Source organism: Venustampulla echinocandica (assembly GCF_003357145.1).
Source record: "Venustampulla echinocandica strain BP 5553 chromosome Unknown scaffold_8, whole genome shotgun sequence".
Classification (NCBI taxonomy): Eukaryota; Fungi; Ascomycota; class Leotiomycetes; order Helotiales; family Pleuroascaceae; genus Venustampulla; species Venustampulla echinocandica.
In genome coordinates this window covers 286,988-314,313 of record NW_022474213.1, presented here as the reverse complement: position 1 = coordinate 314,313, position 27,326 = coordinate 286,988, and the positions used below count along the sequence as shown (strand labels likewise).

Here is a 27,326-nt window from a genome sequence, read left to right as displayed (position 1 = left end):
CAATCCAGACGAGATGCTTGACGCACGGCGACGGCTATCTGTGCAGCCTGAACCAATCGCCGCTGTAGTCGTGATAAAATGAGGGCATCATGATACAAGAGCTCATCTCCTAGGCCGAAAGTGTTGGCGATCCAAAGGAAATATGGCCTTCACATGTGGATTCATTCATGCTTTCCATGGAATTTGGAGATGTAAGGCATGATTGGCCACTTAGATCCCACCCTGACTGAGGTGGCATAAGAACATGGAGAACCCTTCCTTTGCTGTTACGGGTCTTTCGTAAACCTTCCAGTTGCACTTCGCTGGCTCGGCGTGGGTGATGTCGTCTCGCATTCGTTCTTCTAGCTCTCGTGACGCCGAGAGGTGTCGATCGGAAGGAGTCTTTATTGAAATAAGTCTCCTTCTGTGTCGTGGAGGTGATGGTATGACCACGTTGAGTGAGGTTGATACTTCCACCATGTTGATCATGATACCCGCGATCATTTTCGATGACAAGAAGGCCCATTGCTATCGTTTCGTTCCAGCCCCTGCCTCGTTTCAATTACTCAAGCCTACAAGCACCAGTGCGTGACCGTGTTTCCATATGATGAGTGCTTTGACAGTATTCTTTCACAACTCTACTAGCCTTGAAGGCGTCGCTCCTCGTACATCCTCGTTTTCCCTTCCGCTCAGTTCCACGGCTTCCTTTTCTGCGTTCGGGCTCATTTTGGGAATGTGATCTTGACTTGTTGTTCCTCCCAAAATTGACTGATGGTAAAAACGATTAGCCTTGTGATGCTGTTGACGAACAATTGTAGCTTACCTTGAGATTCCACCTCTGGTGGGTTTTGAAGTAGTACTCTACAAGAAGGGGGAAGGGCGGGAACTTTGTCGAAATTCGTGCTGCTCTCTTCACCCTGTTCGAGGTATGAAAATAATTGATCTTGATCCGAAAGTGCTGGAGATGGTGGTGTGTCCAAACATTCCTTGTAGCCCAGGAAGTAATTTTTGAGCTTGCTGGTTTGCTGCTGATCTGTCGGCTTGAGAAGTCGCTCATTAACCAGATTCAGTATATTATCTTGAGGAAAAGAGCTATTCTGATTCAAGTGGTCGTAGACCTGAGCCATAGCTGTGGAATGGGTGATGTGACGTTGGTTGCAACGCGGCTGTGGCAGCGCAGATGAGGCAGCTTAGTAAGCAAGTATCCAGAATGTCGCGGATCAGACCCCTGCACAGCGGATTGATTGGGCAGGAGCACTGGATTCGCGCTGGGAAGAGCAAACATTCCGGTGGAATTACAGGTTAAAGAAAAAGCAATGTCAAGACTTAACTTCATTATACGGCGTGCTTTTACGGGTACGGTACGCTGCCCTGGGAGACGAAACTGCCAGGACAAGATAATACTGCCAGATTATATCGTTCTAACCAGTATAATCCCCTTTAATAATACAATTTTAAGGAGGAACTAAGCCTTTTTGTTATATCATTTAATCAGTATGCTATTCAAATTCATCAGGTATAGAAAGGCACAAGAGCTTGGAAATATCAATAAACTGCAGCACTTTATGTAACATCAAAGAGGCTTCTTAACAGCTTTATTTTTCAACTTCCTTCATTGAAAATAACAAGCTGACAGTCATAGATGCCTAGACAGGCCAGACTTAAAAACAAATCGAAAATTCCCAAGCCGTAAACAATTTGGAAGCATCCATCAGTTGATACACATGTGGCACCTATAGAGAACAATCAGCCAAATGTATCCGGCCCTCTCATTTAATATCACAGATGGTGTGCAGCCCTCGAACATACCTACGATGTATTCAATCTGACTCGGTTAAGTCAACAAACTCTGCTTTAATTCGCTGCTTCTTGACTTCGCCACTGGATGTTGGTAGGTGGGAGATGTCATCCTTTTTTCCAGAGTCCTGGCACATAGAAGAGTGAGCCAATATAATCAAGAGAGCTCGATGCAGTCACACGCCAGTTTTGCCGCCAGCTTCTCATATAGTTCGCGTTGCTTTTCAGCTGAGAAGGCGTCGATATCAATATCGCTCTTGTCGTCTGCTTGGAGGGGGCTTGAAGACTCGCATTTAATCTCGGACTTTGCTAGCGGTGTAGGTTTTGGAGCATTATCAACAGGAATGAGGTCAAGCTTTTGGATCATTTCTAGAGGTACCTTGTCAGCCTTGACTTGCGCGCAAAAAAACCAAAGATACAAGTACCTACCCTTTGGACGATAGAAAAAGATGAAGGTAGCGAGTGGGTGCTGTCCGATGTCACACATATTATAAACCACTAAAGGTGTGGCTTTTTCCATCCCACCATGCCTACGGTAAACGTTAGTAATGTACCTAGTTAGAGGGGGAAGTGATGATTCGTACGAGGCAGCGTGGATTTTGGTATCGCGGTTACCAGCAAAATCTGGATTAAGTAATCTCTGTTCTGGGACCTGAGAGATATACCCGGCCACCTTCGCGCGAAATACATTCACTTTGATTACACCCCTAAACCTATCCTGATCTTCAGTAGTTTCCAAATTGCGAAAGCCTAAAGAATAAGTCAGCGGGGGGGTATATAGTTGTATGACGAAGGCACGAAAACTGACTCTTTGGTATTTCGGTAAATTTGAGCTTTCTGATAAAGGGCTCCCCATCGACTGCCTCTCTTACACCGCTCACAGTCACCTGTATTGCGTTGCCTTCCTTAATATACCTCTCCTTGCGAAAGAGAGAGCTCAGAATTCCCACTTTGTCGATCTCAACTTTAAAAGTTAGAGCATCCGAGTCGAACTTGTACAGAGGGTTTAAGCCCATTTTAATTTCAAATTCTCGATCGGCCCGGCTCTCGATATACCTTTCGCATATTGTCAAGCCTTCAGCACCAGCATTTCCCTCCGAGTCCTTGCAGTTGTATTCGGGCAATGGCTGACCGTTGATATGAATCGTCACTTGAATACCGGGAATATTGGCCAAGATTGCCATCACGTCTAGAGTGATAACAGGGTAGTTAGCAACTTAGTACCCTGGGACAGGCTAAGTTGAACAGCTAGCCCGAAGGTGAAGTATAGACCTCGATCTACAGTAAGAACTACCTCGCGTCTCTAGCTAGAGGTAGTATATGAAGAGGAGACACTGTATAATAGTATAATAAATAGTAGGCAGAGAGACTTACAAGAGTTGAGCTACTTTGCAGGGTTGGCAGGTGTGGCTGTACGTGGGTTGTTGAGGTGGGGAGAAGAGAATAGAAATAAAGTAGAATGTGTAGAAGGCTTGTAAGGTGAGGATAACATCAAGACACTAACCGAGATCGCGTGATTTAGCTAGAGGACCTATAGCTTCCCGAGAGAGTGAATATATCTATACTAAAGAGTAGAGCATATATAGCAGTTTAGCCCTAAACTATATACCGCGCAACAAGGAGTAGATAACCGCGTCTTTACTAAATAAATTAACATCAAGCACGCGATAAGTTATAAGAGCGGATGTTAATAGAATAGTACCTACTACCTTTTCTACTTTTTGCGTCTGTCTCCCTTCTTCCCATTCCTCCCCCCTATTTGACCCCTATTCTCTCGCTAACATAAAGGGGGAACAGGAAAAGTCACATGACTCCGTCTCAATTTCTACATCTAGCATAATACCCTAGGTACAGAGTAGAATGCGACCAAAATCTATAGGTATCATGAATCAATTTTCTCTTTCTTGTGCATCGCATAGGGTTAGTAAGCTTGCCGCTCTGCTCAGGCGCTAATCACCCTCGGCTCAGTCAGCTCGCCTGAGTAACTTCAGCATCCTGAGCAACTCACCTAAGCAAGTCTAATCATCCTAAGCAAGATTAACCACATAGTCACCTATTTTGACTTCTCGCTTTTTGGCAAATTACTCTTAATCTGACCTTTATTCTCTCATATCAATTTTACAAGTTTTGATGACTATGCTTAAGGAGCTCAAACGAGTTCCTAACGAACCTAAAGTGGGCACTTTCCAAATATAACTACTGCTTTATCTATAGTGTAAGTTAGTTGAATATGGATACCCCTGAGGAGAGTACATCAAAGGGAGGTAAAGCAGCTGCGTGACGAGGTGAAAGAGCTTCGGGAGGAGATATCTCAAAGAATAAGTGCAAATATCGCAAATATTGTAGAGGAAACCGAGCAAGGAGCTCCGAAGACGAAACGTAGACGTATAGAATTAAAAATTATAGTAATACAATATGTATTGTGCGTAGTTAAACAATTGTTCTTACGAATTTATAGATGTTCCGAAGAAGTTTAAGGATATAGATGATTTGAAATTCGTATTATAAACCCAAATTTATCCATTTAGTAACGAAGCACTTCGATCTCGGTCGTCATCCGGCTTCTCTTGTCGCCGAAAGGAAAATGAAATTCTCCGCTACCAGTACAAGGTTTACGGAAGTCTGCCTCACCTCCGTCTCGCTTTCTCATGCATTTTCCTCCTGCCAAGGTGGGGAATTGCAAAGATGGGCTGATAACGCAACTCTATCTGTTCTACTACCTCTCAAGTCCCTCCCTGCAACAACTTTCAATCATCGTCTACAACAGCGGCTTTTATTTCTTTAGGCTTGTTTTAATGATCTTGTTCGCCATCTTTGGTAGCCTCCCACGACCGCGTTTGGGGGCTTCCTTCGTGGCTACTCCAGCTTTAGGAGGTCGGCCTTGTGGGCGTGTCTTTTGCGGTTCTTGTGCCGATTTTGGCGCTTGAGAAACTTTGAGAAGGCTTCGATTACGCTTTCGCGTCTCGTTTGCTATTTCTTGTCTAGCATTTTTGGACTGTTCTTTTAGGTGGAGCTATTCAGCAGGCTTTTTGGGGCCGACGCGGTACAACTCTGCAAGTTTATCGTAGACGTAGGAACTGCTATTGCTATCGTCGTGGTATGAACACTTTCAAACGAACGTGGGCTTCATGTTGCTATATATCACTTTCAGTAACTTGGAAAGTGCACCCGGGCTTCGAGGGGAGTCAAATCAGCTACTCCGGTCCGCCGACTAAAACGGAACCAGTGTATCATAGCGGACACGGTGTTTGTAACGAGGCCGTTTGTGTCGTGCCAGACATTCTCGTTATATGTGTAGATCACTATGTGTATATATCGGAGACTTTGTTATGTAACAAACACCCCGAACCTAAGAACAGAAAGCATCTAGAGGATGAAATTTAGGATATTCCAGACACCGTACTGCCTAGCAGACCATTCGAGCCAGACGAGGCGGAAATAGTGCACGATCAGAAAGACGGTTATGAGCCACATATCCCTGGAGAGCGAGGTATACTATCAATGGGACGAAGATATGCTCGACGATGCCTTTAGACGCTCGTGGGAAGAGCGTGTAGAGGAGGCGTGAGACAGAATGAAGGAGAGATGGAAGATTATTATGGAAAAGCATTTGGTACTAAAATGAGACAGGGGAGGTGTTTATCATAAAGGGATGGTTTTTCAATTCAGTTTACTTTCTTGGTTGACATATTGTCTATTGCAATACGAAGGATTGAGTCTCATAGAGTAATAAAACTTCTTTGCTCAGTGTTAAAATTTCTAAGGCATAGCTAGGAAGTATTATTTGACCTATCTATTTTTCCTCCAGTCTATTATTTATGCTTCTAGAGCACTCTTCAGCCATCCAGCAGGGGTAATTTGTGGTGCAGCTAGCTCCTTAACCTCCTTGCTAGTTGTTGCGACCGAGCACTTTCCTTCCCAGGCTGTAACAGGGGCATACTTGATGGATAAAATGAGGCTTTTGTTCTCCTTAACCGAAGCCGCCGCAGAATCAATGAAGCTCATATCTCTAAATTTGACGTTCTTGACCTGTGTTCCTATATATTGCTCAACCAACTTCACGATTTGCTTCCCTGTGATATCCTCCGGACCATTAAGCACATATTTGGCCTTATTATGGACGGAATAATCTTCCTGGCAGAGAAGTACAGCCGCAAAGCGACCAACATCGTCGGGATGAACGTATCCAACGCGCGCATCTTCATCAGCCATCAAGACCAGTGTGTCTTGCTTGCCATCTTTACGATACTGCTTGATGAGCTCCAGGGCAGGCCCAAGGGCCATGGTGGTGAAGGTATTTGGCTGCAGAGATGTCCATTGTAGCTTTTCAAACTCTGGTGAATTCAATAACGCCTCGATTGCCCAATGTTGCCGCGGGTAGTATGCCGGATAGTCAGGGTGAACGTTAGCAGCGGTGGTAGAGATGCGCACGACATATTTTACACCAGCGTGAAGGGCAGCGAGGTGGAATGTTGATTCGTCTGCAAAATGGGAGGGTTCGTTGTGAGAAGCAATCTTTGAGCAGAGATTAGTAGATTGCAGATATAACTGGGCATATGTACTCATACAAAGGCCTTGACAACATTGCGTTCACGGAGCCAGTCGGGGCTGATGTCCACCCAATTCTTCTCTTCGATAGACACATTCGGGAGTTTGGCAAGTTTCTGTGCAACAGAGCTGTTCGAGGAACGTGTGAGAGCAATGATGCGATGTCCTGCAAGTGCTTCGCTAGTGTTTATTGAGTCCGAAAGGGTCTCCACCACACTTCGACCCGTATTACCTGTTGCACCCACGATTAGGATTGTAGGAGCCATCGTGATTGAAGTCGTGTGTAAGAGGAGGCGGAGGTATGTGACCTCGCTGATAGTTCAAGGTATGAAGAGGTGCTGTTCTTCGTTAGGAAAGGCCCTTGAGGTGTGGACAAGATGTATATATATCAATTACAGTAAAATTTAATCAGGATCGTGAAGCTGTTGATTTGTAATGTTCGCGGTTCTGAGGTACTACATTTCTTCGGTGACATCACGGAGCTCGTAAATTCTTTGCCGCTCTTTAAAGTACGGTTCATACATATGATACTAGCCCGCTTAGTAACGAAAACAAATGATATCAATGTGGAAGCTTGCTCACAAATCAACAGAATTATGCGTGTTCGCCGTTCACCGACGTCACGTCAAAACCAACCCCGAGAGGCACTAGTAGAAAAGACAGCGGCCCGCAAGCATTTTTGGAGGTTCAGTAATTCTTTTCAGCCAATCAAACTTCATTTATCCGAGACCCAGTACAGTCTGCCTTATAAGAAACCTCCCGAGAGTGGATGCCGCTGCATCAACCAGAACCAATAGGAGCCTTCATGGCTTTTAAGACTGAGTCGCCGCTCAATTGACCTTCTGGCATTCCCACCGATTTTCTACATGTCAGCTTCAGGACCGTCATTCTATCCGTCAACGCCAACTTCAACCTCTGAAGACCTCTTTCGACTCGGAAATTTAAATTCCTTCCGGTCCTGATGACTACTACGATATTTATGGCTTTCTGAAGGCGGCATGGCGCGTGCAAAAGTCCGAAACTACGATATGTAATCAACTCCTAGATCACTTTCCTACAAGTCTATGCACAACAAAAAAATTTGAGCTGGTCTGCCCTGCACCGAATCTAATATCGACAATCAGGTCACTAGGCAGCCGTAACGGGAGGTGGAACAAGATACGACAGCGGCGCTGAGGCCAGAGGGTTGCGGATAGCGCACTCCGACAGAGGGCGAGAGTGCCTAGACGCGCGTAAAGAGTACTCGCTGATAATTGACAGGAGTTGATTCCTTGTAACTTCCCGCGAGAATATGGCGAGTCTAACTCTACTGCACAGTCACGAATCCAGACGAACTGAAGAACAGAGTCATGATTTTCTATTCCTCTTGCAGCCATCTAGTCCTCCGCAACCTGCGCTTTAGTACATCCGCGCCACTTCTGGCTCTGGCTCTGGCTCTGGCTCACCTGCCTCTGGCGCAGCACTCTTCCGCTTCCGAGCTTGTTTTCCCTTGCCTTTTATAACTGCTTTCGCCGCACGCTTTGTTCGCGCCTCCTCGATATCTTCATAGCTCATCACCTTCGCCTTCCCTAGTACTACTAACTTGGTCAATCGGCGAACTTTAGCTTCGTTGTTTATATTAGTCAAGAATTGATTTTAGTCCCGAAGAAGAGTATATTCGGCAAAGGATATTTATATAGTATTAGCGAGCTTCTATATATACCTCTATAGGCGCTACATACTCGTCTTGTTAAATATATAAATATTTTATTTAATTAGATTATATAGTAATATAAGAGTTTCTACTAATACTAGTATTATAAGTATAAGAAGTAATAGACTTTTGGAATAGTAAAAATAAATTTTCTAAGATAAATAAGTAAAAGTTACGATAATAGAAGTGTATAACTATATTAATGAAATACCTAAGTAAATATATAGAGCTGATAAAAATAAGTAAAAAGTTTATTAAAAGTACTTTATAGGAATAAATAGTTATTGTCTATTTATAAATTAATTTGTATGAGTATCTTTAATTTCATTTATTTTAGGGTAGACATAGACTTTTGCATTAGTAGCTATTCCTTCAAGTCATATGTAACTTAAAAGCCGAGGCACTAAAAATATTAATAGTATTCCTCGGCTAAATTTCCCGGACACCCAAGATAACTTCAAAATGTACTCATTTCTCAACCAAAACTCAGACTGCGCCTAAAAATAATCAGTTGTTTTAAGAGCTTTCCTTCATATCTCACATTTTTATTTTATCTCATCCTTCACGATGCCTCCACCCCCAACAATTCACACCGCAATGCATGCCCACCTCACCAACCGCCGTGCCAACTCCTGCCTCAGAAAACTTAGCCTCACACCTCAGGCCAGCATTGATTTCTCCTCCAACGACTTCCTCTCACTCACCTGCTTTCCTGTTCTCAAAACCGCCTTCCTCGCCGAACTAACCAACTCCCCATCCTTCAGTCTAGGAAGCGGCGGCTCTCGCCTCTTAGATGGCAATTCGGCTTATGCCGAGGATCTGGAGAGGGAGATTGCGGCTTTCCATGGTGCCCAGGCGGCGTTGCTGTTCACTTCTGGTTTCGATGCTAACGCGGGGTTCTTTGCCTGTGTACCGCAAACTGGAGACGTGGTGCTGTTCGATGAGTTTGTCCATGCTAGCGTCAGGGAAGGAATGAAGTTATCGAGAGCGGGGAGTTGTGTATCTTTTGCTCATAATTCAGTAGGTGATTTAAGAGCGAAGATTGAGGGGTTAAGGGCAGATGAGAGGATTAGGGTGGGGGAGAGAAATGTGTTTGTGGCGATTGAGTCGCTGTATTCTATGGATGGGGATTTGTCTCCCATTGAGGTAATTTTGGAGTTGGTGGAAGCGCTGTTACCGAAGGGAAATGGACATGTGGTCGTGGATGAGGCGCATTCTAATGGGATTTATGGGGCGCAGGGGAGAGGAATTGTGAGTAGTCTTGGACTGGAAGATAGGATTTTTGCTCGGCTCCATACTTTTGGGAAAGGGCTGGCTTGTAATGGAGGTAAACTCACCCTCCCTATTTTAAATGCTTATTTTACTGACTGTGGAAGCCGCCATGCTTTGCACGCCTTTGACGAGAGAGTATTTGATTAACTATGCAAGACCGCTGATATACAGCACGGCAATGTCTTTCCCAAGTCTAGCTGCCATCAAAGTGGTCTATACACTAATGACACAGGGAGGGACTGAGTCCGTAAGTCATAAAGCTGTGCCAAACGTCCAAAACCACCGCTAACTGGATATCAGCGCATCATTTACCTCAACCAACTCATCGAACACATGTATCACCAACTAACCACTTTATTACCATATACCAAACATCCACTCACAGGAGGCCAGCTCCTCCAACTTCCCAATGAAATCCCACGTTCTCCAATTTTTGCACTTCTGACTCCAGAACCGCGAGGTCTGGCAGGGTATTGTCAAGATGGCGGGTTTATGGTGCGAGCAATTGTTCCTCCAACTGTACCCAAAGGTACGCAGAGAGTTAGAATTTGTTTGCACGCAGGGAACACTTTTGATGATGTGGAAAGGTTGGTTATTAGGATTAAGAGCTGGTTAGAAATCAGAGGAAATGTTGGGGGTGGAGACGAGGCGAGTGTGGGGTTTGGAAAAGCTGTGTTGTGACGGATGGGCGTGGATTAAATTCACCTGGATGTATGACAGGAGGGAAAAGGGGGATTGGGATATAATTTCGAGACGAATCGAGAAAAGCTCGGGAGGTTATCCTGAGTTTGCAGAGTTAAGGCCAGGTGGGAGGTAAACGTCCGGATGTTGTTCACATGTACAATCTAGAACATTGGGGTGAAAATAGATTTAGAGGGATGAAAAGTTACCTACTGGCTATATTTTGAAGAGACACGCATGACTGGTATTACTCAACACTCCATGTATTGAATAAAAGGTTGAACAGTAGCATTTTCCGTACTCTAACCCAACTTGAAGAGTTGAGAAATGCTGATATGTGATTAACATATGAGTACTGAAAACTTCATAATCTCACGTCAAAATCAAGCAGCTGCCCCCACGGCCACAACCGGGGCTTCCCGCTGGCTCTCCAACGGCGCGGCAGTAGTAACCAACTCTCTCAACGCCTCCACCTCAAAACTCTCCATAGGCCGTAACCCCCACTTGTCGAAAATAATCCGATCCTCATCCCACCCATTACAAGCGGTGGTAAGCATCTTCTCGCCCGTAAAAACAGCGTTTGCACCTGCCATGAAGCATAAAATCTGCTGCTCTTCTGAAAGGGTGGTGCGGCCTGCTGCTAGGCGGATGATGGTTCTTGGCATGACCACTCGCGCTGTTGCGATTGTTCTTAAGGTTGCGTCGAATGGGGATGGGGCATTGTCTCCCATGGGGGTGCCTTTAATTGGGACGAGAGTGTTGACGGGGAAGCTTTCGGGATGAGAAGGGAGCGTTGCAACTGTGTGGATGAGCCCAACATGGTCGCTGGGTTTCTCTCCCAGCCCAAGAATCCCTCCTGTGCAGACGTTCAATCCCGCATCCCTGACATTTTGGATCGTTTGAAGCCGTTCGTCATAAGTTCGAGTCGAAATAACAGATGGGTAGAAATCTCTTGATGTGTCGACATTGTGGTTGTATGCGGTCAGGCCAGCTTCCTTCAACTCCTTTGCCTGTGCGAGATCGATCATCCCTAGTGTAACGCACACCTCCATGCCCATATCCCGTACGCCGTTGACCATGGCTTTGATATTGCGCAGGCCCGACTTTCGTCCACGCATATCCCTCCAGGCGGCCCCCATACAGAATCTTGTGCTACCGTTCTCCTTGGCGATTCGTGCTGCATCGAGAACCGAGTCGACGGTCACCATCTTGGATGCTTTGAGGCCCGTTTGATATCGAGAAGACTGGGCACACTGGGTGAATGTCAGATCGGCCTTCGCTGACCTGCGTAATGAACTGGACGAAATGCTCTGCGTCCAGTTGATACCTCGACAAAGAAATGTTTATACCCACATACGAACAATCCTCACTACACCCTCCAGTTTTGATATTCATCAACGTACACATCTGGATGGATGCGGGGTTGTGGAACTTCCTATGAACCGTTCCCTGACCAAAATCAGTTAGAAATTGCAACCATGAACCGTGGCAGAACTACTTGCTGCTGCAAAAGCCAATTGCATCAACGGCGTGTCATAGAGCTCCTTGATCTCCTCCTTGGTCCAGTTGGTCCTCGGCGCCGTTGCAGCGAGAGCATTATCGAGAGCCGAAGGCGGGGTCGTGACCTGAGGAGAGACGGCCGAAACAGCTCCATATGCCCTCACCATAGGCGGTGCCTTGGTCTCCTGGAGCCAAGCTCTACAGCTCTTCACGAGAAGGTGAGGTCGATGTCCACGCATGATGTTCTTTGGTCCTTAACACAATTGAGTCAAACGATGACAGAAGATGCGAAGGCGACCCCAAGGTGCGTCTAATCTAGGCTAGCACTGGGTAGTGGGATCACATGCAGGGAGACTCACGCACTCACGCGCTGACCACTATTGAACTCGAATTGTTGGGAACGGCCTGCTTGAGTGCGTTTTTTCTCGGAATACGTCTGTGCCGCCCATCAGGCATGGCTGCAACGAGTGCCGAGCGGCCTGTTGGCTCACTGGTATGGCGTATCGTAGGGCATATCGTAGGGCGCATTATTAGGTGCAGCTTCATTTTTCCAGGCACCCACGGCCATTACCCAGATAATGACTCCTTCCTCTCAGTCTAGTAATAATTCTAATTCCGTCCGGCCGGTTGCAAAGCGAAGCTATCCGCGAGTCGTTTTCGTACCTGTGCTCTGTATACTATCTATGCGTAGCTCTGAAAGGATGTCCCATCAGAGTACTGTATTAGGTATTCGACCCAGGCTATAGGGCAGAACTGGACCAGAGTACTCCGTAGGGGGCAGCGCCGAGTCAGGCAGCTGCAGTTCCCTAGGCGCCTAAGCTACCGTGTACCGAGGCCTGTAGCGCAGCCCTAGGGCAATGCGCTATAGTGAGTTGCAGGACTAGTAAGGCCTGAAGGGAGGCCCTGAAGGAACCCCCTATGGCTGGCAAGTAGTAGGGCTTGAAGGCCTAGCGGGAAGGGGGAAGGGCTGGGGGCAGTATGGGAGGGCGATGCCGGAATCATATCTGGGTAATGGCCGCTATGCCCACTCGTAACAATATAGGCGAAACTAGTTTGGCGCCAAATCCTTCTAAGAATGCGCCATACACGGGCCCTCCCACTGTTGGTATGTATTTCCATGCAACATCGCGGGGAGCACGGGAAAAGACTTTTCTTCCACCGGTGTCGATATCTCAACAATCGAGACGAGATGAGGTCGAGATAGCCTTTGATCCTGCCACCCCCCCCCTCTTCTCGGCTTGGTGCGGGCGGATCCCACTCCTCCCTCCCTCGCGACCGCGGTCCAGGAAGGGGTGAGGTATTGTGATCGAAGTAAAGGTATGCTGCAAGAGTCATTGGGAAGTACTCGAGTAGGTGCTCCCTTGAGATTCTGAGCAGCTTGATCGTTCACCCCAGACGTATGTTCATAAATCGCTACTGATGCGAATGGAGCTCAGCAACCACGACAAAAATGGCCCTCAACAACTCTACCCTGCGGAGAACCCTCCGAGCCTACCAAATATACGGAGCAAACACCAACGTTGGAAAGACGATCATGTCCACCATCCTCGGCAAAGCCTTCTTACGAAAGTACCCCGGCGAGTCCATGCATTATCTCAAACCAGTTTCGACGGGACCGGTAGACGAAGCAGATGATCGACATTTGGCTCAATTCGCTCCCGAGACAAAGACACGATGTTTATTTCAATTCGACGAAGCAGTTAGTCCTCATATCGCGGCGCGGTCGAGCAACGTAAGTTCCCTTGACAGCCAGATATCATCCTGTTGATCACGTGTGTAGCCCCCGTCCGACTCCGAAATCCATGAACAAGTTCTCGCCCATCTCACAGCATGTGCCAAATCAGGCTCTAGCACACTTCTATTAGAAACAGCAGGCGGTGTTCATTCTCCTACCCCCAGTGGCAGTTCCCAGGCGGACCTCTTCAGGCCCCTTAGACTACCCGTGTGTTTAGTAGCAGATCATCGTCTAGGCGGAATCTCAGCTTCTATCTCGGCTTTTGAATCACTCCATATCAGAGGTTATGATGTGGATGCCGTGTTACAATTCGATGATCAAAAGTATCAAAACTATGCCTATCTTAAAGCATATTTTGAAAAGAAAGGAATCCTGGTTCTCTCACTTCCCCCACCCCCTCCACATGGACAAACGCAACAAGAAGACTTCGTACTCATGTCAGAATATTACGCCAAAGCAGGCAGGTTAGACGTAGTCGACGAAACGATCTCAAAATTGTCCGAAAAGCACACCACGCGGATCCAGTCTCTCGAAGAAATGTCTGGCAATGCACACAAGCAGATCTGGTACCCCTTCACTCAACACCGAGACGTCTCTCCCCAAACGATTATGACCATTGATTCCGCCTCAGGCGATTTCTTCCAAACTCACTCTACAACCACTGCTACCACCACCATACCTCAAGACACCATCTTGACCCCAACCTTTGATGGCAGCGCAAGTTGGTGGACCCAGGGTCTCGGCCACGGCAACCCCTCGCTATCTCTGGCAGCAGCCTACGCCTCCGGCCGTTACGGACACGTAATGTTCGCGGGCACAATACATCAACCCGCCTTGCAACTGGCCTCCAGCCTCCTTGCACACCTGCAAAACCACCGGCTCCAAAAAGTCTTCTTCTCAGACAACGGGAGCACAGGGATGGAGGTAGCGACCAAGATGGCGCTCACAGCGTCTTTTGAGAGGTACAGGTGGGATGTGCCGAAGAAGGAGGTGGGTGTGTTGGGTTTGAAGGGCTCGTATCATGGGGATACAATCGGGGCGATGGATTGCTCGGAGCCATCGACTTTTAATGAGAAGGTGCATTGGTATACAGGCAAGGGGTATTGGTTTGATTTTCCACAGGTCAAGATGGTGAAGGGACAGTGGGTTATTGAGCCGCCTGAGGGGATGGACGAAGAGTTTGGAGGGGCTGTTGGTTTTCTTTCTTTAGCGGAGATCTTTGATATCCAGGCCAGGTACGAATCACCTTCTGGTCAAAGGTACCAAAATTATATCCAGGATACGCTTGAGAGGCTCGTGAAGCAGGAGGGAATGACCTTTGGCGCTCTGATAATGGAGGTATGAGCCCCTCCCGCTTTTATTTGCGAGTTCTTCTGGCAGTACTAACATAGATCTAGCCTGTGCTATTAGGAGCTGGCGGTATGCTCTTTGTGTAAGACCCCCTCCATCCCCCTGCCATCTTCCTGTCAAAAATGGGCTAACACCCAATAGCGACCCCTTATTCCAATACACCCTCGTCCAAGTAATCCGCACCAACCCGCAAATCTTCAGCCAATCTACCCCTCCCCCCACCTCAAACCCACAAGCATGGAGTGGACTCCCCGTAGTCTTCGACGAGGTATTCACAGGCCTTTACCGTCTCGGACGCTTCAGCTCCGCCTCATTCCTACAAACTTGCCCCGACATCTCAGTCCATGCCAAACTCCTCACAGGAGGACTGGTCCCTCTCTGCACCACACTTGCTAGTGATAGTATCTATGATGCTTTCCTGGGGTCGGAGAAGAGAGACGCGCTGTTGCACGGACATAGTTACACTGCTCATCCTGTGGGGTGTCATGTTGCTAACACATCGTTGAATACTATGCTTGAGATGGAGGCTGGTGGGAGTTGGCAGGAGTTCAAGAATGATTGGCGAGAGGGAGCCGAGTCAGCAAGCCCAGAGTCTGTCACAGATGTGTGGAGTGTGTGGTCAAAAGACTTCATTAGTCGCCTATCATATGCTCGCGAGGTTGAGAGTGTGGTGACTCTTGGATCCGTTCTGGCTATCAAGTTACAGGATGCAAACGTTGGTAAGTTTGAGCCTTCAGCATGCTAATGATGGATAGCTGACATGTAATGACATCTAGGTTACAGCTCGACAGCTGCTGTTGGCCTCCAGAAGCGATTGCTGGAACGGTCCACTGGTTTTAACATCCATGTTAGAGTGTTGGGTAATGTGCTCTACATGATGGCGAGTCAGACCTCAAAACCGAAGACATTGAGGAGTATCGAGAAGCTTTTGGCTACTGAGCTATTGTGACGACTTCTGCGAATGGCTAACATAAATGGAGTACCTATATTTCCGATAACGTACTGCCGCCCACTTTTATGGACATTGTACAATAGCATCGTTAGTAAAATACCGACCATAGCACTAAATAAATACTATTACATATCATCCGACCCGTTAAAAGTATCTCTATCAAATTGGCAGGTTCATGCATTATGACCTATCTCACCGCTGTTCGCACCATTTGACCCGTCCCCTCTTCCCTCTATTGCTGCAACCCCCCTTACACCCCCTCTAGAATTTGCCTCTCAATATCACCTTGAGCCTCTAATTCTTGGATTTCATGTAGATTTAGTGGACCTCCTTGCTGGAATCGTCTTTTCTTTGCAAGAAGAGCTAGAGAACCTGCAGGTGCTCTCTTTCTTTTCTCTGGATGGTTCCATCAACCACTCCCTTGCCATAGTCTTGGAACTACACAAGCTTCTATCAAAATTTTCCACCATCACACTAGCTAAAACCGATGAGCAAATATTAGAGCAGGAGGAGGGGGCTCGGAAAGTTCTCACGAGGTCCACCAGGAATGAAGAAATGAAGCTCTTCATCAGCTATTGCCTCTAGACATACCACCAAGGTCTTCCTGGGATTCCATCCCAACGATGGATCGTGAGGCTCACTTTGCTGGGTCGCTTAACCCCCCAGCCCGAACCCCTGAGTCAAAGATGCGGGCGCTGCTAGACCATAACCCCGGAGTATGCCTCAACAATTGTCAATAACTTTAATTTGCACTACACAGAGCTTCTGGGGATAGCTTTTGGTCTTAGATTATATGCTACAGAATTTATGTTATCCAGGGCATTTGTCTTATATGGCAAGCTATCCCACCGTACTCAAGCGAGCGGAAGTTAAGCGGTCAATGTGTGACCCTGTTCTCGCTGTTAACCTCGCCGGTTATCTTGTTTCATGGCGATCTCATAAACGATATGCCCACAGCTTTCAGGCTTAACGAGAAAAACGACCCAAATCTTCGTAACAAGAACACCTGCCTAGAACTTGTCCGCCATTTAACACTTGTGCTGGAGTTGTGAATACAGATGTCTAGCCCCAGGGCTGCAAGGGTGTGAGTGCGCCCCCGATAAAGAGTGTCCCAAAAGCGAGGATAGGCCACAGAACTGTACCAACTCTGCTTGCAAGGGAGAAGACACCGACACTTGTACAGAGGTAAACTTGCTCACACTCCGTGTGCCTAGAGTTTGTCTGACAATGAAATTCTAGGGACCGGAGAAGACTTGTTAGTGTGACTACTTCTCAACATTAATCAGGTACCTCGTATACCCATATTTAGAATGGCTTGATGCCTAGTAGAAGATATTAATAGACCTATCCAGTTATGCCGGTCTAGGTGCATATCTAGTAGACAATCCAAGTTGTAGTAATACGAATCTAGGTAGTCTTTTTATCGTGAGCAAGGTGTAGGCGAAATCGCAAATAGTCACGCCGAGAAACACATTGTACCGGATACGTGAGAGTAAGTCCAGGCTCTGCTACACATGAAGCTCATAGCTGTGAAATCACAGTTTCTTTGCCGGATGGCATAGAGGCTTGGGCATACACAAGAACTCGCGTGGTAGGTCTATAGCAGCCAGACTGCCAGGACTCCCTCGAGCAAGCAATTGAAAAGTGTGTTACTAAGGATGAATACAACACCTGATGGGGTACGTATTGAGGCATCATTGCTGACGACGTAGACGTGTTGACATAGCATAGTAAACGGTCCTGATGATTATGAGTTCTTCTAACAGGATTCCACCTAAAGAACGGGAATGGTAAGAAGCACCCAGACTTCGGCGACGGGACTGAACTCCTTCAATATTGTCCCGACAACCCAAAGCCTGCATGCAATACCTGCTGGGGTGCCGGTTCAGGTATCTGTAACCAGGCTGCTGACGAGATTGCAGGATGTGCCCGCGAAGCCACGATTGCAACGCAACCTCCAGTTTCAAAGGTGATAAACTGTGCTACTGTCTTGGTTGCTGGGGAAATCATCTGCTGTGGGTGGTCTAAAGACACACAGAGGGTATATGCACGGAAGATTCGAAATTGTCGAATAGTCACAGACCTGGACGTGATCTGCCAGACAGAAGTGAAGGCCGACGGATCAAGCAGTTATAAACTTTGCTGCCAGAATGATACGGGTGATGGGGTCCTAAAGGGATTGATAGACGATCGAATCGCAACATTCCTAAAAACAGAGTTCACGTTGATTGCCGAGTGGAAATATTAGTCTGGTTGATGCTAGGTAGTGTAGTTTAGATCGCTAAAAGGCACGAAATCTATAGTGGTTAATGTCCCATGATTTATAACTTCCTGGCCTCTCCAATATAAGTCTGATAAAGTAATAGCAGATTAGCCATAATTTTGTGAGCTTGGTGGGATGTCTGCACGCCTGTAGTTTAAACGTAAGAGACACAGAATGTTACCCGCTATAGGTAAACTTGTGCTAAAAGTAGCTATTGATCTTGGGCAACACAATTCTACCGCGAAAACACTTATAAATAAAGAGAACATCAAAAAGAAATGCTAGTAATAGCTAAAATCGATAAATATTTCACCCCACTACTAACCCTCAGTTCTCCCCAGTCGCCCTCAAGCTATCCAGTCTAAGACACAACGAGCTTAAAGCCTGGAATCAGAAGCTTGCCCACCTGAGTAGCTCTTGCTAATGCAGAAGAACTGAGAAACCCAAGATCCGGGAAGGTAAGAGCTTTGGAAAAGTAGTAGAGTAGAGTCAAACTCAACATGTTTGATTAACATCTGTACTATAACCTTCTACCAAGTCCTTGATCCCCATGGAACAAAGTGCTGTGCCGAGTAGTCTGGGTCAGAAATATATTTCACCTCTGCGGGAGGATCTTTGTTCCACTCAATATCCTCTGATAGATCAGTCACTCCATCCTTTAGTAGGCTCTGTGATACATATCCCTTTAGCGCTTTAAATTCTTTTCGAAGCCTCGTCGCTGTACTCAACATTGATGGTTGGACAACTGCAATTTTACCATATCCAGCATGTCAAAGATCTTCACAGCAAAGCTTTAGTTCGCCTTGAGAGCACTCTTCCTTTGTTGCTGCTCGAAATTTGATTTCTTGGTCCATTATTGGCTTTGCTATGAAAGCTGTTACTCCATTCCAACAGGAGAAAACCTGGAATGGTTTGAAGCTGTTGTATCGCTGTCTGGCAGTGGGAGAATTCCAAAAAAGGTTCCACGCCGAATCCCAGCTTCCATCTGCTCCAATCTCAAAAATCGTGTCGCCAGTCATTGTCCGAGCCATCCATATATCATAAAACGTTGGATGGGGACCCACATATGTCCAGTACATTGCACAAGCCATGTCTGCTTTTTGATAAATGCGTTGATGTATAAGCTCAAGAATATTTTCCATACATAGAGCTACATCGTTGATGAAAACCTCTATAATCTGCACCGAATCTGGACATCTCCAAAGTTCACTTCCGTCTTTGGTCCTAAGCTATCGCTTCTCTAACCTGAGCTAAGCCCTGAAATGCAATGGTGCCATCCCGAACCCCCTTAATCATACAGTAGTATCTACGTACGTAGTACACTCGGGTACGGAGTACAGTACCTGCCAACCTGCCACATTGCAGCTACCTTGATGTGCGTAGCTCTCAGGGCTGCCCATGCGCTGGTCCATGTTGAACGTCACAAAATCATGGCAATGTCGGCCCAGAAGGAAGCCAACTCCCGTACTTGACAATGGTAACGTTGAACCGCTGGCATTTAATACTGGCGCTACCACCATAGCCTAAACTTTGGCCCACATGACATTTATCGTAAATGCTCTGGAGTGCCGCTCTGCAGTCAGCTTGATCAATAGGCACGTGATTTACACAGCCTTTATCCAACGATGCCAATACAGCTATAACACCGCCGTCATTAACACCCGACGTGGTATCATGTCTGTCTTTATATGCGTCTCCATTGTGGGTACTAGGGCAGTAATATTCGGCAATAAGAAGGATACGATCCTGCTCCATAGAGTACCGCTGAGGAGGATTGCATGTCGCTGTAGCCATGGCCGGGTTGGTTGTCTTCGAGCTTGTTGTCCGCGTGGCAGAGCAACCTGTTACTGTTTGGGTACCCACCGTCCAGGTGTCCACACCATACATACTGTTGTCGTTGCAGGTGCAGTACGACCCAGTGCCGGCCCCTGTGCCAGTTACGGTTGAAGTTCGGCAGGAAGTCACTGAGCCGCCTTTTTTGGCAGTAAGGGTAGGTGAGATGGTGGCGGCTGGCAATGTAGTGAGCGCGCATGGAGCGGAAGCAGATGCCACCGTTGGGTAGATCCGATCGATACCCTCAATGTTGCATACGCACCAGGAGGCGGGCGAGGCGGCAGGCTTGCCGTCAAAGGCATTGCCAAAAGAGTTGACATGGCAAGAGGGGGGAGCAGTGCCGAGGAGGTTAGGGTTCGCGGCGAAAGATGCAACGACTTGCTGTTGATTGTCCCACCAGGATTGTTTGAAAATCTGTAGAGGAAAATCTGTGCCGAGGAGCAAGCATGCACAGCCTTTGTTGTCGCCTGCTGTGCATTTTGGGCTGTCGCTGTTGCCTTTACAGTTGCTGTCGCTGCAAAGAGGAGAATCTAAAAGAAGTCTTATAAGCTAACTGCAGCAATGGATGATTCTAGGGGCGGATTTTACCTTTATTGGCGCCTGCACTAGCGTCGCACTTCGGTTTGGCATGATCACTGGTGGGCGCTCCAACTCCTGCTTCCGGTATTTTGAGCATCGCTATTGGCCCAGCTAGCTTCGTGCCCACTATTATGGCGCCTAAAATAACCAAAGCCTTGTTTCTTACTGCCTGGGTGGCCAAGACAGCAAGAGCAGAAGTAAGGTATTCAGGTGCGTTCGTAGCAGCAAGGGAACCAAGCTGGTTCCAAAAAGCTTCAGTCATAACAGCGTCAAAAGGGCCACTCTCGCCACTAGCCTTGACTGCGGCGTCTATTATACACTGGACCGCTGCTCAATAGTTAGTACTAGGACGTCGCATCTACCAGCAAGACTTACAATCCAATCTCTTACTAAGGTCCCTCTTTGTAAGACTGCAGGCCGCAATAGCATTGTCCGCAGTCTTTCGCAGGGCATCTGCAACGGACTCGGAAAAGGTTATTGCAAGATCACCAGCGCCTAATCCTGGAGTAGCAGTGCCCGTGCCAGTCGCCACGGCGGCGGCCACAGGCACCTTTGTGGTCACTTTCGCATTGTTGACTGTAGTTGTGACGGTCTCTTCGCTCAGATATGCTTTATGTGCTTCAATATACTAGGCGGGTGATTGTTGTTAACTCCTTGTCCAAAATAAGTGGTTAATTATATGAACGTACGTGATATACACCTCCCGCAAATGTAACTACTGGATTATCAGGACCGAAGTTGGTGAGCCGATAGCTGTCTGCGTTGCCGAGCTCTGATTCCACGGGGTTGATGATAATTTGGCCCCGTGCCTTTGGGACGAATGCTTTGATATATGCGGGAGGATCTGTGACCTTAGGGGCAGCAGCAGCAGCAGCGCTCGCACTAACCGCTGAAATGAGAGCTGCCCCGAGCAACAAGACCTTTGCCGCCATGGATGGGGAGTATATGATAGGAAAGAGTTTAGAGAGGGACAAAAGATTCTAGTAGAGATGCGAAAAGGGCTGCGAAAGAAATGGGAAACGACGCTGGTTAAAACATTGAGATAACAGAGCATGCATCATGTCGTTCTCGAGTATATAATGCGAGTAGCGCGACGAATATAGCTCAGCTTTGAGTAGCTACAGTCTGTAAGGATGCTATTCCTTGTTTAGGGCGTTGGTACAGTACCCAAAAGGTGCCGCCAAAGCAGATCCTGAATCCTGATATCCTGCCACGCCGCTCATAATCTTGTGGAAGAAGGTAGACTGCGCCCGGCGCGCCATCTTGGATATGCTTAATTTGGGCTACCCTTGCTTGAATCCTGCAGCAGCACAACACATACTGTATATGGTTAGTAGTTGGGCGAAGCATTTAATTTCTCCTAGTGGGGTTGCGCGATAACTAAGCGAAGACCAGGGGCCGTGTTCGTGTTTCGCTATGACCCTTGGGAGGCTACGCGCTCCTAACTCTGTAAACCATCAGAGGAGTTGGCACCTTAGAACAAGCCGCCGCAAACTAGCATATGCTCCTTTAACTGCTGCGTAGCGCTACACGGCTGACGGGATAGCTCCAGCCCTCGTGGAGTCGCAGGAAGTCTGACTCCTTGGGATCTGGATCCTGCCCATGATTAATATCCCATGGCTCGCTATTTAATTGATATGTCTCGATTGGACTGTCTGTTACTGCTTTATTTTCACCTCCACCCCAACTTTGGTATTTCTAGTATCCCATCTTTCTTTCCTTTTCAATACACCACTGTACCGTGCTGTACAACTCGGGCTCGGTTTCACTCTACCCTCGCCTCCCTTCGACGTCGCATTTATTAATTGGCTGTCCTCGTCTCTTATTTATACAGAGAATTCAAGATGCGCCTTTTATCTGCTGCAGTGGCAGCATTCACTTCGCTATCACTTACTGGGCATGCTTATGGATATTTGATCGACCCTGACTCCTGCAAAGGCGGTAAGTCTCACAGCTCTAGAAACGAACAAATACTCATTAGATAAAGACGACTATACACTAGTGAAGAGCATGGTTGAACAGGCTTTCACTATGGTCAATATCGCGATGGTTGAGGTCAACGCCCAACCTATGAATAAAGACGCCACTTGGCTCATGAAACAGCTATTCAACACCGAAGGAAGTGCTGCTCAGGCTATGGTCAACCGTAAGTCATGCTATATCTGTTCAAGGCCTTGATTTTAGTTAATTAAATATAGAGGTCTTTCAGGCGAAACCGCCAAATAACAAAGGCCAACGAACTGGTATCCTCGTCTTTGAAAAAGAGACGACGACTGCGAACCTTGATACCTTGGACCAAAACGAGGTCGTCATCTTCTGTGATACGACCCGCCTCGAGCGAAGGGTTAATGATCTCGTGCATTACTACGACAAAAAAGTCAAACAGGCAGTTGGGAAGTCAAATGGCTGCAGTACTGGTGCCTTTATGTATACGCAACAATTCGTCAATAAATGGGATATCATCCAGGTGTGCCCGTGGTTCCTTGAGTACGCACACTCAAAGAAATACGCGACCAAAGCAGACCTCTCATCGCTACGTGCTAAAATGGCGGTCCATGGTCTGGACAAGTTGATCACCGACAAATTCTACACGCCTATTGACTTGATGAGTCTGTGGGACAAGTGCATGCTGCACGAGATGATGCACACAAAACCGGGCGGGTCTAAGCAGGATGTTGGTGGAGTTAGCGGTTACGGCTGGAAGAACTGCAAAGGCCTTGGTCAGAGTGGCACGGGCGTGAACAATGCTGATTCATGGGCACTATTTGGAAGTGCACTCTACCAGTTCTCCTTGGGAAGCCCTATTGACGAGAACGGTGATTTCAGTAAAACAGCAATTCAAACCCGAAGCAACAGCAAGCGAAGGCTCGGTTCGGGTCCAGGCAGGGCAAGAGATATAATAAAGTTAGACACTGTCAAGAATTTTGTATAAGTAGTGAACTATTATTCTTTGGTACAATAGATAGTAGACAAACAAGGCGCAGAAACTTGGATATTGGTCACATAACATAGTCCCGCAATTCTACCCTAATATAGTAAGGAATTGGATCACAATAGTCCTTATTCTGGCCTATTGCCATATACGATGGGCACAATCTGTAATAAGCTCGGGTGGCCCTCGTCAGGCCATCACCACTCTCGACGGTTAACATCCCACTTTGGCAGCAACTCCTCCGCCCCTATATTAGCGTTTGCGTCTCGCTCCCAGGTTAAGGTTAGCCCTCCTGAGGCGCCCTCCCTTAATATGTCAACTAACGGATGTAAAATCTCGGCCTCCCTCTCAATCCACTTGTCCCTCCATCCCCCCGGTACGCACAGCTCTACTTGTAGCCAACACAGTTCCATATGCTTAATCTCCTCCCACGCCTTTAGCCACCTCTCCTCTAGCCGGTCACTGCGCAGCCAGCTCGTCCAGCGCTTACGCAGTTGCCTAATAGGCGCCTCGTACAGCGTCCAGGAGAACTCCAACTGACGTACAAACGGCCCGCCCATGCCCCGCGCCAGCAGCCGTAAATCTGTGTCGTTACCCACCAAGAACGTGTTGATGCCGTACAGGATGGGTAGGGCTTCGGCGTGCGCGCGCCGACAGGTCAGTAAAAGGCTCAACAGGCGTTGAGCTCGAATAACGTAAACGTCAAGGCCTCCAGTACCTGGCGTCACCAGGGCAAGACAGAGCTCATTCCGCAGGTTCTTAACAGTCAAATAAATCCGTGGCGTGGTAAGAGCTAGAGTAAAGATGTTGACACGTAGCTCTGCTGGCAGGGAGAAGAGGCGGGATTTGGATTGTAGATGCGGCGCCTGTGGCTGTTTGTAATGAAGAAGTTTAGGCATTCTAGGAAGTGGAGCTGACGATCAAGCTCACTCGGGTGAATGAATAAGAGATGCTAGACGCCAGTGTAGTGTAGTTGTAAAAGCATCGTACTATCCCCACGGAATAAAGAAACAATACAAAGTGGATTTCGCCTTGTCCAAGGTACAATTATTTAGGGGGGGGGGGGATAGTATTTAATCTGTCGGGGACTTCCTTGTAATTTAGGTGTCACGTGATAGACCATGTGACCTATTCCTACACTATTCCCTCTTTAAGACAAACTTGTCCTTGAGGTCAAAGTATAATATAGAATATAGAATAGCCAGTGGGCTGAACGCCCTCTGGCCACGTGGGAAGGTCGCGAGGCTGACGATCCTTTTAATACGTGCGCGAGTCGTGAGGTTGGCGATCCTTTTGACAGGTGGGAATCTCTTGAGGCTGGCGATCCTTTTAATACGTGGGAAAGACTTGATCTTGAGGTTGGGGAATTTCTTGATATGGGAAGCTCTTGGGGTTGAGGATTTTTTTCATGCGTAGGAAGCTTTTGAAATCGAGAACTTTCTACCGACTGATCCAGGGGCGCCTGATAATTTGAATGCTAGAGGATATATTTTAAATTGAGCAATCTAGCGTCTGCTCACCTAATAGTCCAATAATAATTTTGAAGTAGCATGCTACCTCCAATAGGCTGTATGCACATTTATCACCAGGGGGGATTTTGTTCTTTCCCAAAGTCAGCACCACGCACCCTTGCTCCCTGCGTCCATGTCTATTGAGCATCGTCCACTCATGACGAGCTGCGATCCCACTTCGATGTAAACGCCGCCTGCCGCAAACCACCTACAGCCGCCACCTCTTTGAGCCTACCTATTCCAGGGCCAATTACAATGGCGGGTATCTGAGCAACGCAGTCATCTTCGCTGATGACCAAGTCTGCTAAATTTGACTGACCGCTCTGAAACGCCACGAGTCGTACCCCGTAAGAGAGATAGTGCGTCTTTCCTTCGGGAAGGGGGACCATGGCTTTGACAATATCGGTACCAACAAGAGTGTGGAGGTGAAGAATCTTTTGGAGACCCTGCAGAGTGTGTAGACTTACTCCTGAAGATCGGTTGAAAATTATGATCCCACTTGTATGATTGATATAATTGGTGCGATTCGCTGGGGTTGTTGTTAATGTGTGGAGAGTCGGTGTCAATATATAACGAGTTGTGGTTGATGCTTGCTGGGAGCTGGGGAGCTGTGGCTGGTGCATGTGAGGTTGAGGTCGATGCTTGCTACAGAGCTACAGCCTCCTCTAAAACAATCCCCGCTTAGCACCGTGATAGTGATTCACTGGCCCAACCCTTTGTTTAGTCATGAGTGAACATCCCTCTTTTATACACGAAAATAACACTCTAAAGAGCAGCAACATCTAATAAACTCCGTAAAATAAATCATAATGTGCTCCCAATCCAATGCAACGAAATAGGTACTACCTAAATATCAGTCATAGCCACGAGGTTCTGCCCACCCAGCCTCTGTTGAGCCTCGGCCATTGCCGCTTCAGAGGGTAGATTGACAATGAACAGGTAAAGGATATCCTTCTTGATAGATCTCACTCCTCCCTCAATCTCCTTCTTCTGGTTCCGGAACTCGGCCAAGCGTGGAGCGTAATCCCTCTCAACGTCCTTTAGGGCCCTATCAGTGTCGCGCTGGCACTGGCGCGAACGGTGAACGTCGTCAATGCGGCGCTGATACTCCTCGTATACCCGACTCTCCTCCTCCTCGATCCTCGCCATCTTCTTGCGCTTGCGCGTTTCCGCATCGGGAGTCATCGAGCCGCCGGAAAGCAGGCCAATCAATCCTCCCTTCGTCGCCGGGTGGTTGGGGTCGAGGAAGCGGTTGCTGAAACCTCCATTAGTCTGGACATTCAGAATGTTGCCTTCGTTCTCGGCGGCGTATTTGGCGCGGGCGCGTCGATCAAGGTAGTCGTTGAAGGAGTCAAATGCCTTTAAGGCCTTATTCTCCTTTTGAGGCTTGTCGCCGTTGGAGGAGGGGGAAGAGTCTCGGGAAAGCGAACTGGATGAGGATAGCAGTTCTTTGTGGGCGCGTCGGTCCTGGATGTACTCTAGTGGTGCGACGTCGGTCGGCAAGCCGCTCTCGCCATTGACTTTGTCAGAAATGGGATTGCGGAAGCGGTCTTGCTTGGGTGGTCCCTGTTGTTGATTGCCTAAACCGACTAATCGGCCAGGACTGTCGCCCGACACCAGGTTGCTGAGCTTCTTGAAGGGGCTTCCACCTTGGGCAGCAAGATCGGCGAGGTCTCGCTCAATGGGGTCGTATTTCATAATCATGCAAAAGAGGCCACGGGGACGGAAAACTTCGTTGTTGTACTTGTCCATGACCATGTTTGTCCTGCGCAGATCGAGTTAGCTATGGATGTGGTTCCAAGCGAGGGCGGACATAGGCGAAGATACTTGTTTCGAACAGCTGCCTTGTTGGCTATCATGGCACCAGCTTGGACGGCAGCGCTGACGCCCATGACAATGGTAACGGGGGTCAATCCCACACCGAATGCCACTACCTGGACACCGGCGAGGTACTTGTTGCCCTTCAGACCGATGTTGACGTCGTCGATGAACTTGAGAAATGTCATGCGGTCGATGCCGCTGGCCGCGAGGGAAGGGGCGTAGGCGGCCATAAAGCCGCGGTCTTTGGAGCCCATACGCTGCTGGGGGATGACGATTGGGGAGGGGAGGGAGCCATCGATTCCACGAGGGGGGGCAAGCTGCTGCTGGCCGTGGGCGCTCTTGGAGTGGTAGTCGCAGTCGTAGCCGTATTTCTGTCGCTGATGCTGCTGGCCAAATTGGCTCCTCTCGTCGTAGCCGGGAGGGGGGCCAGGCGGCGGCGTGATATCGTCGTTACGAGGATCGTAGGGACGGTGACTACAAGGGTCCTTGGCATCATAACCGTAGCCTAGGTTTCGCGCCATGGCGATATGTGAGGGTGGTGATGAAGGATGGGATAAAAGGGAGTTCGTGTACGTGATGTTAGGTTTTGCTTGAGAACGAACATGTTGCGACGGCAGGAAGATGGGAAGATAAGGAGATGAGAAGAGGCGATGATGAGAAGTGTAAAATTCAAGAGTCAAGGGAAAGGGGCCTACAGCATGCATCCGGAGCGAGAACGAGCAGCCTGCCGCCTTGTACCTGGCGAGGTTCGTTCGTTCATGGCATTATTATTGGAGTGTAGGCCACAAGGACGTGATCTCGATCTGGTGTTGTGCTCAAACTCGACCGTTCTCGTTCTCGTTCTCGCTCTCGTTCTCGTTCGCCAAGGATAAAACGCTCG

General features: G+C 47.8%; 10 protein-coding genes across 10 annotated transcripts; 3 read left to right on the top strand and 7 right to left on the bottom strand.

The window, feature by feature from the left end:
* Positions 1-109: 109 nt before the first annotated feature.
* BP5553_08469 (uncharacterized protein) lies at positions 110-1,106 on the bottom strand (the record flags this gene model as incomplete). The annotated part of the gene is made up of 3 exons (XM_032017092.1): positions 110-507; positions 556-747; positions 803-1,106. 3 exons carry the CDS (start codon positions 1,104-1,106, stop codon positions 110-112), a joined length of 894 nt encoding a protein of 297 aa, XP_031866523.1.
* An 827-nt stretch (positions 1,107-1,933) lies between these two features.
* Positions 1,934-2,960, bottom strand: BP5553_08468 (uncharacterized protein; the record flags this gene model as incomplete). Its single annotated transcript, XM_032017091.1, has 4 exons — positions 1,934-2,145; positions 2,206-2,306; positions 2,361-2,526; positions 2,585-2,960. 4 exons carry the CDS (start codon positions 2,958-2,960, stop codon positions 1,934-1,936), a joined length of 855 nt encoding a protein of 284 aa, XP_031866522.1.
* Positions 2,961-5,592: 2,632 nt separating this feature from the next.
* On the bottom strand, positions 5,593-6,590 carry BP5553_08467 (Uncharacterized protein; the record flags this gene model as incomplete). The annotated part of the gene is made up of 2 exons (XM_032017090.1): positions 5,593-6,291; positions 6,345-6,590. 2 exons carry the CDS (start codon positions 6,588-6,590, stop codon positions 5,593-5,595), a joined length of 945 nt encoding a protein of 314 aa, XP_031866521.1.
* A 1,994-nt stretch (positions 6,591-8,584) lies between these two features.
* BP5553_08466 (Aminotransferase) lies at positions 8,585-9,970 on the top strand (the record flags this gene model as incomplete). Its single annotated transcript, XM_032017089.1, has 3 exons — positions 8,585-9,344; positions 9,394-9,536; positions 9,590-9,970. The coding sequence occupies 3 exons, from the start codon at positions 8,585-8,587 to the stop codon at positions 9,968-9,970; spliced, it is 1,284 nt and encodes a 427-aa protein (XP_031866520.1).
* A 383-nt stretch (positions 9,971-10,353) lies between these two features.
* Positions 10,354-11,709, bottom strand: BP5553_08465 (putative biotin synthase; the record flags this gene model as incomplete). The annotated part of the gene is made up of 2 exons (XM_032017088.1): positions 10,354-11,297; positions 11,469-11,709. 2 exons carry the CDS (start codon positions 11,707-11,709, stop codon positions 10,354-10,356), a joined length of 1,185 nt encoding a protein of 394 aa, XP_031866519.1.
* A 1,211-nt stretch (positions 11,710-12,920) lies between these two features.
* On the top strand, positions 12,921-15,504 carry BP5553_08464 (Uncharacterized protein; the record flags this gene model as incomplete). Its single annotated transcript, XM_032017087.1, has 5 exons — positions 12,921-13,202; positions 13,251-14,543; positions 14,603-14,637; positions 14,697-15,274; positions 15,332-15,504. The coding sequence occupies 5 exons, from the start codon at positions 12,921-12,923 to the stop codon at positions 15,502-15,504; spliced, it is 2,361 nt and encodes a 786-aa protein (XP_031866518.1).
* Positions 15,505-19,198: 3,694 nt separating this feature from the next.
* On the bottom strand, positions 19,199-21,114 carry BP5553_08463 (uncharacterized protein; the record flags this gene model as incomplete). Its single annotated transcript, XM_032017086.1, has 4 exons — positions 19,199-20,133; positions 20,192-20,509; positions 20,558-20,810; positions 20,872-21,114. 4 exons carry the CDS (start codon positions 21,112-21,114, stop codon positions 19,199-19,201), a joined length of 1,749 nt encoding a protein of 582 aa, XP_031866517.1.
* Positions 21,115-22,026: 912 nt separating this feature from the next.
* Positions 22,027-23,114, top strand: BP5553_08462 (uncharacterized protein; the record flags this gene model as incomplete). Its single annotated transcript, XM_032017085.1, has 3 exons — positions 22,027-22,123; positions 22,170-22,328; positions 22,381-23,114. The coding sequence occupies 3 exons, from the start codon at positions 22,027-22,029 to the stop codon at positions 23,112-23,114; spliced, it is 990 nt and encodes a 329-aa protein (XP_031866516.1).
* A 197-nt stretch (positions 23,115-23,311) lies between these two features.
* BP5553_08461 (uncharacterized protein) lies at positions 23,312-24,013 on the bottom strand (the record flags this gene model as incomplete). Its single annotated transcript, XM_032017084.1, has 1 exon — positions 23,312-24,013. One exon carries the CDS (start codon positions 24,011-24,013, stop codon positions 23,312-23,314), a length of 702 nt encoding a protein of 233 aa, XP_031866515.1.
* Positions 24,014-25,471: 1,458 nt separating this feature from the next.
* Positions 25,472-26,967, bottom strand: BP5553_08460 (uncharacterized protein; the record flags this gene model as incomplete). Its single annotated transcript, XM_032017083.1, has 2 exons — positions 25,472-26,390; positions 26,453-26,967. 2 exons carry the CDS (start codon positions 26,965-26,967, stop codon positions 25,472-25,474), a joined length of 1,434 nt encoding a protein of 477 aa, XP_031866514.1.
* Between the last annotated feature and the right edge of the window lie 359 nt (positions 26,968-27,326).